Raw genomic sequence first — 13,826 nt, forward strand, 5'->3', positions numbered from 1 at the left:
TCAAATATAAATATTTATAACACGACATTTGCGATCCTATGCTTGTAGTCATGGTTGTATTGATCAACATTGATATTTAGTCTGACAACTAATGTCTAATGCCCTGGACAAGAAAACAGCCTTATTCTGGACCAACTTGCATTTTGTAGGGATACATGGCATGTCATGAGTTGTCCTGATGTAGTAGTGATCATTTAGTGTGATATGCTCAACGATTTATCAGCTTGCATCCACAATGCACCATGATAAAATTCTGGCGTCAGAATTTTTGATTGTCTTGTCTGACAACTTTAGATTCTTTTCTATGTATTTAGAAATGGGAACATACCAAATGTGCAGCATTTTTCAGCTTATAGAAGTAACTACACTAAATAAAAAATGTGATATCGTTAATATGGACATCTCAGCCGTTCTGTGATGGAATTTGGACTTAGAAGATCAGTATATAAGGCTGGGGTAGCACGATCCCTGCCTCTTTGAAATTTGTAGTTGGTTATTAAGTCGGAACTGTGCATCTGTGCACCATGTCCATCATTCAAATAATTAAAATGACTGCTATTCATATTTTCTTTTTCGTTTGCATGTGCCAGATTGTAGATGTTATCCATATCGATGTTCAACAAAGTACAACTGCTCGTAGTCACTTCCGACACGCGTACATCATTGGCCTGGGAAATGTGACAACAGCTTGTCCCTGATTGACAGCTGCTTGTCCCGCCTCCACAACTACTTCCACCGCTGTGCTTTTGGCATGACCGTCCGTAGGCTCGGAAAGAGTAGCATGTCAAGCATACAGCTCGCGGGCTGGATCCCTTGTCATCCAAGTTTTTAGTATGTGGGACTAGGTTACTTATGTAGGCTGAATGATAAAGCATAATACTGAAAAACAAAGCTAAAAAGTTTGAGTTTACACTCTTTTACTGAGTTTTACATCCCTCGGGTAGAGTCTTGTTGATTTCAGTTATATAGTATGGTGGTGCTGTTATAAAAGACCCCAACATTTGTGTTGTGATTTTCTGGCATAAGCCAAGTGATTCTTTATTTTGGGCTTACATACCTTTGTACTTTGTTTAAAAACATCCGTGAACTCCCCTGATGTTGATTGACTACTTAACCACTTTGCAGGAAACCCAATCAATGGATTGGATTTTCAGAGGTCAACAGTGCCAACTACAAGTGCGATCACCAATGCACACGCACAAGCTCTCCTCCAACAGGTATAATATGGTTACACTAGTTTAATTTTGAAAATCCTTTTAGAATGAGTTGCACTTATTGATTGGAATGAACTTGAGTAACACAAGTCAAAGATATTCGTAATATTTTAGAATTTAATTTAATTTAAATGTAGTTTTCCATCAACCATTATATTGTCTTTTCGTGTGAGGCGATTTTCTTTAATGCACAAAACAATATGAAGTGTGCCGGTGCACACTAGTGTGCCGTGAGACCTTGTCTAATGTGCCGCTGGAATTTGCCCAATTTTATTTTACCCAAAAAATCAGTCCATTATTCAGTATTTTTGCTATCTTCAGACGAGAGACTGTAATAGCCATCCATATCAGTCTGTGGCAGTAGATTTTTACATACTTTTGAATACTAATTATCTGCTCATGAGGTAGCACAGGACATTTAATACCTTAATTTGTTTAACAAAGCGTTTTAAGATTGCACTGTAAAAAATAAAAACATAAATAAAGCACATAATTCTTTTTTAAGTATTTTCTTTTTATGTACTAATTACTACTTATGAGGTAGTACAGTGAAATATTTGACATAATTTCCTTTTCAAACATTTTCGACGGAAGGTGTGCCTCGATATTTTTTTTTATAAATAAAAGTGTACCTTCGTTCAAAAAGGGTTGAAAACACTGCGGTAAGTCACCTGTCTTGCTTAGCCTGAATTAAAAGGAAATTTTGTACTTTTTTAGCAAATCATTTAACTCTGAAATTACATAAACTGCTTTTTAAAATCCAATGGTGTTTATAAGATAGTACAATAGAATGCTCAGTAAGCCCTGAGCAATTTTGCTTCAAGTTCACTGTTTTCATGCAAAGTTATTTAATTCACATGCCTTAGAGGAGGCTAAATCCTGTTTAAGCAAGGTTTAATGATGTTGTCAATTAATATTGATTTATTGATGTTTTACAAACTTGGGAGCCACCCAGTATCACAGATGGGATTTTAGCATTCCCGCTTCAGTGGAAGAGGGAATTTAAGTTAAGTTTGAAGAGGTTTGCCCTTCAGCGATCATGTACACACACAGGCTGAATGAGCCCATTTAAATGAGCTTCGGCTCCTTTGGCGTCGCCAGGCAACAAGGCAGATTAATCAAGCCTGTATGCTAATTAGCTGCTCCTGCCGTTGCCCGGAAACAGATGGCAAGGAATATGCAAATCTATGCAGGATTTACATTCACTGCATAACAGCTATTTTAATTAGCAAAAGCAGCTCCTCCCATCCATCGCCCTTCCCTTGTCTCAAATGGCTGCAGCACATTTTTAAGTGCTCGATATTGTACGCTTCTCCTTCGACCTGAATGTCTTTCTCGTACTCAAAAAGGGGGGTCATTATATTTGATAAGTCATTTAATTGATTGGTAAAAACAAATGAGGTCAGTAATTTTTCTGGGCTAGATACATTGAATGTGAGACAAGAATATAAGTGTGCGTATACAGCAGGAGCAAAATTGAGTTTGTTTGTGGTTTATTTAGGTATTAAATTCAAAGTAAAAACATGGACAAAACTCATCTTGAGTCATTTTTCAGCTTCCTCCTCTTGTGAACTATCGATTCATCAATCTTCAATTCTCTCGCAGATGCTCGGTTTCCATGTTCTTCACACCGTGCCTGTCTGAAACACGGATAGCATTCAATGGAAGGATATGTTTTAGATTTCATTGATAATTCGTGGCACAACTATGTTCAGCCTCTGGTATCAAAATAACTTTCAAATTGCTAGATAGGCTATGGCTTTAGCATCCATGAGTACTTCCGCAAACTATGGACGCATTGCGTGTGACGTCACTTGTCTTCTCTGCGCTGGTGATGGATAGAAGTCATAGGAGATCGAATGCAAGTCACATCAGAACGTAGTTTTTTGAATGCACAAACTAGATGAGCAGTGAGCAGTTTTGAGCTGTCTCTAGTGGTAGCCTCTGGGACTGCTCGTGAACTAGATTTTCCTTAGTAAAGCGTGGTAGATTTTTGTAAAAAAAAAAATTGTATGCCGAAATTTTTCCGTTTGGTGGTGTTCATATAAAGTGCGAACCACTGTATTATATTACCTCTCTGTAATTATAAATTGATTTTAAATTGTTTGTGGTTATGAGATGCTTACAAAGCACCAGTTAAATACATATCAACAAAAACTGAATTCATACTGTAACTGACTGAAAAGGGCTCTGCTTAATAAAATGATTATGAGGATAATAATCCCCAAAACAATCACTATAATTAATCATCATCAATATTGTTCTCCTTACCACAATCCTACCTTAGTTTCATTAATTTTCAGGTTTATTGTAAGACATTTATAGACTGCATTATTCATGGGGTAATTCTACTGTTGACTTCTCCCTTAGCTGACTCTGACCCCAGCCCAGCAGCAGCTGTTGCTCCACCAGGCACAGGCTCAGCTCCTGGCTGCAGCCGTGCAGCATTCAGCCAACCAGCAGAATGGCACCACTGGGGCCAGCATTTCTGCTTCTGCAGCCACGCCCATTACCCAGCTACCCCTATCACAGCCCATCCAGATCTCTCCTGTAAGAAATTATCACTATTCCCATCATTTTTTTCTCATTTTTATTTCACTTGGATATTTGTTAATTGAACAACAGTTAGCTGCTAAGCAAATGATTGTGACCTCGCTATTTCAGTACAATATTGTATATACTGTGTGTATGTGTGAATGTATGCGTGTTTCCACATCTCTTATTTTAGATAGTTTTGCCACATGTCCTGCATGAAATAAATTCTGATTCGAATCTGTTACCATATTTCCGAAACTTTAAGGTGCAACCCAAAAAAAACCCAAAATTTCCCAGAAATTTGAAAGTGTTCTTTATAAACTGATGTGCCTTTTATGCAGACAAAATTAAAAATGCGTTACCACGTCTGTGCAATCATTGATAGGCCGATAAACTTGATTGCAGACCACAATTGCATAACAAAAGTGGTAACACGGATTGAACCTGATAGCAATGATAGTAGCACCGGTACGTGACCACCAAGCCACAAGGGACATGGATGGTTGTTCACAGTTGCATAACGTTGAATGCAACAGGAATCAAAGGTACAGTAGATGGCGGCATGGAGTGTGCCAGAACCAATCCACTAGACCTCTAGGGATACAACAACACATTCAAAGGCATTAAGTCTTTTCTGATTATTACAATATTTTTAGTCACGGTGTCAGATATAATTGAGTAGTGAGAATGTTGTTTCACTTTTCTCCTGCTCAAAATAAGCATTCTAAGTTAGAAACGTTTTGATAATGTACGGCCACGCATTTATTTATATTTTTCAGGACGCCCGAATTACTTACCACAATGCCCTTATCGTCATTCAGTTCAGCATCTCATGCACTTTGTGAAAACTTCTCTAAGTTGGCTTTACCCTAGACCCATTTAATGTCTGACAATATTTCTGCCGTCCAGCCAAGTAATAAAATCAACTATTTGGCAATGTGACTAAAAATAGTCTGATGATGAGATGAGCCTTTTCATGTGTTGTCTGCAGAGTGTAGTGTATGGGATACGGCGGCCTCCACGCAATGATCTGGGTTCGATTCCTGTTGCATTCAAAGTTATTCATTTGTGATTAGAGATAAATTCTGACTGATCAATTAATGCGTAAATACGGCCTCACAATCTGGTGCACACTATAAGGCGCAAGACAAATGATGCATCAGGCAAATTGTGTAAACCCTCTCGAAAAGTGGTCTATCTTTGCCAAACATTTTTCTTGAAGTATAGTAGATTGAGTCTTGTTGCACATGTGCAGACACAATGTTTTGTAGTGAACTCTGTTTACCAATTTGCAAAGTAGATAGAGTAGTCACTTCCGCTGACTCTTGATTTTCAGGATGATCACCTCCTCTTCCACTCATTGTCACTTACAGAGTTTCACTGCAAATGACCGCTTGCAGTTAACACATTGTTGTAATGACAAATATAAGTGATAGTAGCTCTTTTATAATTAAGGGAAGTAATAATTGACTCACTGCAATGGAAGTGAAATGGGTTAGTGTCAGAGTGATATCCTTTTAGAGGAAATGCTCTTTATTTGTAATGTTACATCCTTTGCAATCTTCAGTCCATTCCTCATCAATGGCCATAAACCCAAATGGCTCCCAATCATCACATTATCAATTTTTTTCTCTGCAGCTGCAGCAGCAGAATTTAAGTCTACCCCAGTTTGTACTTGTGCAACCTGGTCATCATATTGCAACCCAGTTGCAACCTGCACAATTCATCATCTCTCAGACGCCGCATGCCCAGCAGAGTAAGTGCACGACAACTGCACAGGGAAATGTTTTTTATTTGTAACTGATTTATTATGATTAATTTAATTATCTGACATCCCCTTGGTTTTTGTTTACCTCATAGGCATATTGCAAGCGCAGAGTCTTCTCACTCAACTACCTCAAAGCCAAGCTAACCCCCTGCCAACGCAACCTAGCATCACCCTTGCAACACAGGTTGGTGTTTTATTCCATAAAATGGGTTTTCACAGAACCGTTTTTAAAAATAATTATTTGAGGCACCCATGCTCCAATCTAATTGGCATTACTTTGTCCTTTGCAACAACAAGCCTGCAACTCCTACGCGTACCATATCTGCCACACCCATGCAGACGCTGCCCCACAGTCAAACACCGCCCAAGCATCTGGATACACCTACTCTCGAGGAGCCAAGCGATCTGGAGGAACTAGAGCAGTTTGCCAAAACATTCAAACAGAGGCGGATAAAACTGGGGTTTACACAGGTACCTCCCTGATGCAATACATTTGACGGCACCTGTGATATTGAGTCTTTCATAGCATTACATGCATTATCCCTCATGTTGACCAGGGGGACGTTGGCCTGGCCATGGGTAAGCTCTATGGAAACGATTTCAGCCAAACAACGATCTCTCGGTTTGAGGCCTTGAATTTGAGCTTTAAGAACATGTGCAAACTCAAACCACTGCTGGAAAAGTGGCTTAATGATGCAGGTTTGTCCCTAAACCTTTTCACATTTTTAATGTGTTTCTGGGTATTAGTGATGTGCCTTGCCTTTACCTTCCTCTCCTTTTGTTTTCCCGGTGCTGTTTGTGCAGAGAATCTGTCGTCTGACCAGGGGCTTTCTTCCCCCAGTGCCCTTGGCTCTCCTGGCATGGGCATTGAGGGGATTAATCGCAGACGAAAGAAGAGGACTAGTATTGAAACCAATATACGTGTGGCCTTAGAAAAGAGCTTTCTGGAGGTTAGAAACATGTTGTAGTCATTTAAACTATTTTATACAGTTAGTTAAATGATAATGTCTGGTCGGACAAATTTAGATGTTTAAAGATGTGGTGGTATCGGTTGGTGTGTACTGACAAGGTCTCTCTGGCGTCTTTGCCCTCTTCAAGCAGAACCAAAAACCTACCTCTGAAGAGATCACCATGATCGCTGACCAGCTCAACATGGAAAAGGAGGTGATCCGGGTCTGGTTCTGCAATCGTCGTCAGAAGGAGAAAAGGATAAACCCTCCAAGTACAGGCAGTGTAGGCGGTACCCCCATCAAAAGCATCTTTACACCCAGTAGCCCATTGGTGAGGAAAAACATGGATAAAGAAACCCATTCACATTTGGATCTAGATTATTTTTGGAGTGATTTTAGCATAACAACTTATTCTTATTTTCAAGGTGGCCAGCACAGCAGGCCTAGTGAGCAGTCCAACTATAAACACGCCCACTACACTGACTGTAAATCCGGTGATGCCTCTTACCAGCACCAGTGTCTCCAATTTGTCTTTTACAGGTGCGTGTAATACTGTTGTTTCCTTTTGAAATCAAATTCATTCCTTACAGTTAATAGAATGATTAATGGGTCATTTGACAAATTTCTTTATATTTGCGTTATAACATAAAATGCTAAGATGCGCGAAACACAAAATGTTGAACTGGTGGCGTATGCAATTTGCTGTTATTTTAGCACACAATTTGTACACGTTATGTAAATTATAGTAGATAGATAGATAGATACTTTATTCATCCCCGCAGGGAAATTTACACTTCCAGCAGCATCCCTGTGCTGGAGAAAAAAACAATAATAAAGCAAAAAGAATACAATACACAAATACCAAATGTGACGTGTTAAAACCCAGTGTAGCGTGTTATATAGAGTATCTAGATAGTGCTACACAGAATACACACTTAATAATAAAGTAGTAGTAATAGTTTCGATACTGCATATGTCAAACTCGTGGCCTGCGAGACAATGCTGAGAGAACCTTGAGAGAAAAATTAGCGTCAATGACTTGCAGCTTTAAATATGTCCACTAGATGTCACCAAAGGTATCTTACACTCCCATAGCTGTATTTGCTGACTACCCTTAATCAACTCAAATTGAATAAACCTACCATGTCATTATTTTACTTAAAATAAGTCACAGATTCTTATTTAAGGCAATACAAAAATTTGCGAATTTAAAAAAAAATAGCAACTTGGTCTCTTTGCAGATAATAATAAACTTTAGCTCCTTTCTATAATAGATATGAAATCTAACAGCGGAGTTCTCATAATCAGGAAAATATTTTTATTATAAAATAAAAAGCAAAAAGACTTCATTAAATTGATGTTTTGAATTAGCTCTTTGTGTGCTTATTTTGTTTTTTTTCCAGTCTCTATAGTTTCCCTGAGTTAAATCAATAGTGTAAATGAATTCATTGGTTTTTTTGGGGGGTTTTTTTTGAACGCACGGTTGAAAAAAAAACAAAAATATATCGATGTGAACAAAACCCTCAAAAATCGTTTTATAACCAAATCTTGCATTTGTGAATCATTTAATTGTGAGCCTCAAAAAAGACACCCAGCTCTTCAGATCAGGCAAACTTTTGATGTCATTCATTTACTTGTCTCTTCCTCGTAAGAATGTTTTTTCTTCCATGTGGCCCTCAAGGTACATTAGTTTGACACCCTTGTTCTAGACCTTCAAGGCCCTTCACAAGGGGGGATGTCCTACTGAATAAATATTACCCTGCACTCCAAGTAATTTGTAACAACCTCCCTTACTTTCAAGGCACAACAGTCGGAGCAACAAATACTGCATCTGTCATCTCCACGACACCTGTGATTACTGCACTTACCTCTATAAGTTCGCCCTCGAAGTCTGTTCAGTCCACCACCACAGAGAATAAGGTCAACACTCAAGCGCAGGCCATCGTCACTCAGGCCCCAACATCCATAGGCACGACGCTTGGGACAGGCCAGGTGATGGTGGCCACTCCAAACTTGTCCACAGCGTTTCAGGGGGCAGCCCAGTTGCCCACCAGTGCGAGTTTTGCAGCCATGGCTGCTGCGGCGGGGCTGAATCCGGGGCTAATGGGCTCTTCCTCCTTTGCTCCAGGGTTTGTAGTTCTAAGCAATCATTTTAAAGGTATTCCCAAATTCATGCAAACGTGTGGGAATGGTACATGGTTTTTGCATTCTATAAAATATATAATTTCTCAGTTATATTCTAATTACCCGAGGAAATGCATTTTGAAGACAGCATGTCTTTGTCATCCTGAGCTGTGACGTCATTGGAGGAATATCAGCACCGTAGACAGCCAGTCGCCATATTGTTTTACGTTTGGATTTGTCTTAAGAGGTCACGTGTGTTTTAAGCGAAATTTAGATAAGTTTTGTGGAGAATGGCTAGGCATTCTGTCGCAGGTGGATTCAGTAATGGCAGAGATGTGTAGAGTCGCCGGAAGTTTTACTCAAGTTAAAGTACTGTTACTTGAAAATAATACTACCCAAGTAAAACTAAAAGTAGGGCAGCACAGCGGCGCAGTGGTTAGTGCGGCACAATTCTGAGGTCATGAGATTGAACCCCCTGTGTGGAGTTTGCATGTTCTCCCCATGCTTGCGTGGGTTTCCTCCGGGCACTCCGGTTTCCTCCCACATTCCAAAAACATGCATGTCAGGTTAATTGGCCAATCCGAATTGTCCCTAGGTGTGAATGAGTTGTCTGTCCCTGTGTGCCCTGCGACTGGCTGGCAACCAGTTCAGGGTGTCCCCTGCCCACTGCCCGAAGATAGCTGGGATGGGCTCCAGCACCTTCGCGACCCTACTGAGGATAAGTGGTGCAGATAATGAATCAATGAATGAATAAAACTAAAAGTAGTCATCCAAATACTTGAGTAAAAGTAAAAAGTACTTGGTGAAAAAAATTGCTCAAGTACTGAGTAACTGTAGCCATGTCTTATTGTTTTTTTTTTAAAACAACCAATCAGATCATCAAATGAAGTCCATCCAATTCAACAATAAATACATTTAATTTAAAAGTAGAATAAAATAATCAATGTAAATTCAAGTGCTTTAATAAACAATGAATTAAAAATAGTATAAATTAAACTAAAAAAATTAAAAACTACAAAGTGGGCGTGGGTGTGGGTTCTAGCTAAATTTATATGCACTGCGCATAAGGCACAGTAAAAAAGCCTTCCCATATATGTATTTAATGTAAAAAATAATTTTTAAAAGAGGAAGGTTAAACCAAAAACGGCGGATGGTTGAGGATAATAATTATAATACATTTTACTTTTAAGCACCTTTCAGGACACCCAATAAAACAAGCAGGTAACAAATAGCAAATAAAACCAAAGTCAAGTTGAAATTTGAATTTCGGAAACTTACTGCTACATGTTTCCTCAAGTTCGAGGTTGAATACTTGAATGCAGAAATCTCCCTTTGTTTAGGCAAATAAAGGAGACATTGCGTATTGTAGCGGGTGTTTGGCACCCTTTTAAGGGGAAAATGCTTTTGAGGTGAGGCCAGGGGTGCGCCACCTCTTCTGTGTTTTCCTAGTCTGTATTGCTAAGCGACATTTTTTTATCTGTTTCATCCGTAAACAAAAATCCCCCCCCCCGCTGAAGTTGAATATGGTAACGTGACGAGGCTGCTATGTTTGATTGGTTAGACATGGTTGAAGCTGGCGGAGGTCTCCGTCATAATACAGACGCGTACCTACGTGGAGGGAATTTATTAAGTAACGCAATAACGACTTCAATGTTGCCTAATGTAGCGGTTCAAAAGTACAGTTTTTTTCTTCACAAATTTACTCAAGTAAAAGTATAGGGATTTAAAAATACTCCTACAAGTGCAAAATTTCTCAAAACTTACTCAGGTAAATGTAACAGAGTAAATGTACTCAGTTACCACCCACCTCTGAGTAACAGTACAATAATATGCAAGCAGCCAAATGGGTTACTTGGTACACACAAAGCGCCACCAAAAGGGGCCTAACTGGGACTGATCAGCAAAACGCCTCCGAAGCCTCAGCGAAAAACGGCAACATTTTTCCAATCACGACACACGTGGCAGAAACCACAGACAAAAATCCTTATTTGTCTACCATTTGTCAATCATTGAGCGGCCTGCAATTACTTTTCATCGCTGTCTGTTATGGGGGTCGCCCGTTGTGTTTATTGGATTCGCCATTAAGCAAGTGTGTTCCTTCAATGACGTCACAGCTCTAGGTGCTGAATATTTTGCAACATATTTGCATAAAAATGTGGAGAGGAACAACTAAATGTTCTGTACCCAATTGAAAATACAATTTTGTTTGGGAACACCTTTTATTAACTTCTATTGTGCTGCAGTGTTTTTTACCCAACAGTTAACAACTGACTTTTTAATCTTGCTGCATGTTTGCAGTGGGGCCGTGCTCAGTTTGACTCCTGGTGGCCTTGGCAGTGCTCTGAGTCCTGCTGTCATGAACAACAACATGTTGGCCACGATTCAAGGTGAGGGTTATCATGATTTACTTTGCATTTACAAAAATGTGCTGATGATGTCGTATATAAATACATGCATTATATTTGGAAACAAGTCCCCAAAATTCTTGGACGGATACATTTTTAACAAAAAGCAGATGTAGACCCTTAAACAGTGATCAGAATTTTCCGCGGATCCGCGGATTTCCGCTGTTTTTGAACCCCAAAGGTCATTCCCGTAAATTGTCTAAATTCGATGAGAAAATATTTTGGGGGGGTGAGGTATGATACGTGACTGTTTCATCACCCCAAGTTAGCAGTTCGCGTGACAAATCGGCAAAAAGAAGCACAGTGCATTAGATCTATAACACACAACAAATAGATCGACTCCTACCATTGGTCAATAGGTTCGCTGATAACCTATCAGCGGAGCTTTTGTTCAGAGCATTGGCTTTCTCAAACATGGCGCTCCTTTCGGTCTTTTCAAACGGTGAAATGAGTGTTTGAAAAAGTAAATATGAAAATACTAAGAAAAGAAGACGAGGCTTTTGTCTCCGAGATTGATAAAGGAATCAAGATAAGCATGTTCAGTTTGTGCATTCTATTTTCAAATTAATGATGAATGGTTATTAATGTATATATTTTCATATATATTGTTGATTAGTAGCTAAATACAAGGTCCATCTTCATCATCAAAACACAACAACAATGGTGATGGTTGTAACATTGTAATCCCCCAGTTGTTTTAAACATCTTAAAACTGAAAAAAATACATGGTTTCTGTTTTGTTGGATTTAATTCATTCTAGTGCAATTTTCACATAGCAAATAAGATAAATGCCGTTGGCTTCGGGTGGGTTTGCCCCCCTGAGCCCCCCACCGGGCTCCGCCCTGGACGTGGCCGGGGCCTGCGGCCCCTGGACCCTGGCTATTTCAGCTGAAAATGAAAATCTCCATTCTGATCCCTGCTTAAAAGACAGCTCAAAACAACTCTCATTGATTGCTGCCGTCGATGTAAAACTAACAAATGTCAGAGCCCCAAACAAGAAAGCAGGTTCGCTGTTAATGGACATTATCTGAGTAGTCTGACTTTTATTCACAGTTGACTGAGAGTAACTATATGGCAGTCCTCTGAGATGAATAAAATGGGTTCCTTTGTTGCCAAATTCATACAAACACATTATTACTCACACGCCTTCTAATTATCTCTTAAAATTGTCCAGCTAAATGATGTTTTTACTCCCACATATTTGGATAGCAGATGATGAGGCTTTGTATTGTGTGTGCCTGGATGGTTCATTCTATCTATCTATATATCTACCTTGGTCATATCCCTCAAGAGGGGTGACCGACAGCAAGACACACACTTACAATAACAAAGAAAATAAAAGGGAAATAAATAGCAAAAAAAAACCACACACAAAAATTTTTGGACCATGGCCAACCCAATTGCCCAAACACCCAAACAAGTTGGGCACCTCGGCACCCAAGTTGGTCATGCTTTCATGGAGAGTATGGATGAGGAGCGAATGTTGAAGAGGATCTACAGAGCAGAATTTAATGGAAGGAGACCAAGAGGATGGTTCATAAATCAAAAAAATCTATTAGAGCAGTTGAGAATTTTCATGAGATGAATGTGTACATGACGTATAGAGAATTTACATTCCATTACAGTGCCATTGCGTTCACTATCATACCCTTGCATGTTTAAAGATTATTTAAATATTCCCTCCAGACAAACAATGTACCTCTTCTTGGAAATGTAATTTGAGTCTGATGGATTTCCACACTATAAATGTAATCATCTCATTAAAACGACATCTACAACTTAACGCCTAATTAACAATACATAAACAATGAATATGCAAATAACCGTTTCAGAGAAAAGGTCAGCTGATAAACAGATGTCTCCTGCCTTAGGGAGAACTCATATATTTTCATTTAGTAACGAGGTTAGGAGGCTCACTTAAAAAATGTTTACAGTTGCTAGTTACCTGTTGAAAATGTAATCGGTATCGTAATCCGAATACTATGATATTGCAGTAATGTAACTTGATTACTTTTGAATTACTCAGATACCAAATATGCTGATAAAAAGACAAACTAAACCAAAACGTTACTAGGGTATTTTTAACTCTTGTGTGGTTCTCATTTTAAGGTCCATTTTTGTCCTTTTTTTAAACAGTTTACATGGAGATATGTACTGCTGTTGGGAGCAATCTACGAAAGGTCACATTTAAAGTTAAATAAAACATAATTTATGGGGGTTTTTTTTTTGGGTCTCTTAACCACACAGTGGTGGGTCATTTGGACCCGAGGACAACAGGAAGGTTAAGATAAATGAACAATCTAACCTTGGAAAATAATTGGAAGAAACCAAGGTCAGGTAGTTGCTTGTAGATATGCTCTGTTTTAATTCACGTTAAGAGCACAATAAGGATGTAATAATGTTTAAGACACACTGTTAGCTTTCTAAATTTCCAACAAACCCTGGAATGTCTTGTGCCCAAGTTCAAGTTTTACTTGTTTGAAGTGGGGATGCCAAACCTCTTGACAATTTTCAGATTTACTAGGCTTAGTGAAACATTCTCACAACATAACAATACAGTGATTGTATAGTGGATTTTGAACAAAAATAATTGGAAAATACAAAAAGACTGTCAATTTTACTCAATTTCCCTGAACACATCACTAGGGCGCAGCTACGCTGCTCAGTGCTTAATACGCTGCTCAGTGCTTAATACGCAAACACACAAGCAAAATGAGTGCTACATTGAAGGAGAAATGAAATGCAGACAAAAAGAAAAGTGCTTTTACTTGCTACATAGTGGGACAAACACAGTGATGAATGAGTGCTGTATATACTATCTGTGCAACGG

General features: G+C 39.0%; 1 protein-coding gene and 1 long non-coding RNA gene across 3 annotated transcripts in view; one reads left to right on the forward strand and one right to left on the reverse strand.

Annotated features, from left to right (window-relative positions):
* Window positions 1-13,826, forward strand: part of pou2f1b (POU class 2 homeobox 1b) — a 39,005-nt gene that overhangs the window by 15,134 nt on the left and 10,045 nt on the right. Inside the window, exons 3-13 of the mRNA XM_088352949.1 lie at window positions 1,126-1,217; window positions 3,585-3,764; window positions 5,388-5,505; window positions 5,610-5,701; window positions 5,815-5,988; window positions 6,075-6,211; window positions 6,308-6,467; window positions 6,616-6,798; window positions 6,893-7,007; window positions 8,269-8,596; window positions 10,890-10,978. Of these exons, the coding sequence (XP_088209075.1) occupies window positions 1,126-1,217; window positions 3,585-3,764; window positions 5,388-5,505; window positions 5,610-5,701; window positions 5,815-5,988; window positions 6,075-6,211; window positions 6,308-6,467; window positions 6,616-6,798; window positions 6,893-7,007; window positions 8,269-8,596; window positions 10,890-10,978 (1,668 nt within the window). The remainder of the gene's footprint in view (window positions 1-1,125; window positions 1,218-3,584; window positions 3,765-5,387; window positions 5,506-5,609; window positions 5,702-5,814; window positions 5,989-6,074; window positions 6,212-6,307; window positions 6,468-6,615; window positions 6,799-6,892; window positions 7,008-8,268; window positions 8,597-10,889; window positions 10,979-13,826) is intronic.
* Window positions 2,691-7,596, reverse strand: LOC148352956 (uncharacterized). 2 transcript variants are annotated; one of them, XR_015852701.1, is made up of 4 exons: window positions 6,633-7,596; window positions 6,284-6,372; window positions 5,035-5,129; window positions 2,691-2,854 (listed from the first exon to the last, which is right to left on the reverse strand). It is a non-coding gene; the product is annotated as an uncharacterized LOC148352956 (long non-coding RNA). The 2 variants fall into 2 exon arrangements; XR_015852700.1 differs by lacking the exon at window positions 5,035-5,129.

This window comes from Urocampus carinirostris, chromosome 14 (genome assembly GCF_059441175.1).
Source record: "Urocampus carinirostris isolate Australia breed hairy pipefish chromosome 14, RoL_Ucar_1.0, whole genome shotgun sequence".
In the NCBI taxonomy this organism is placed as follows: Eukaryota; Metazoa; Chordata; class Actinopteri; order Syngnathiformes; family Syngnathidae; genus Urocampus; species Urocampus carinirostris.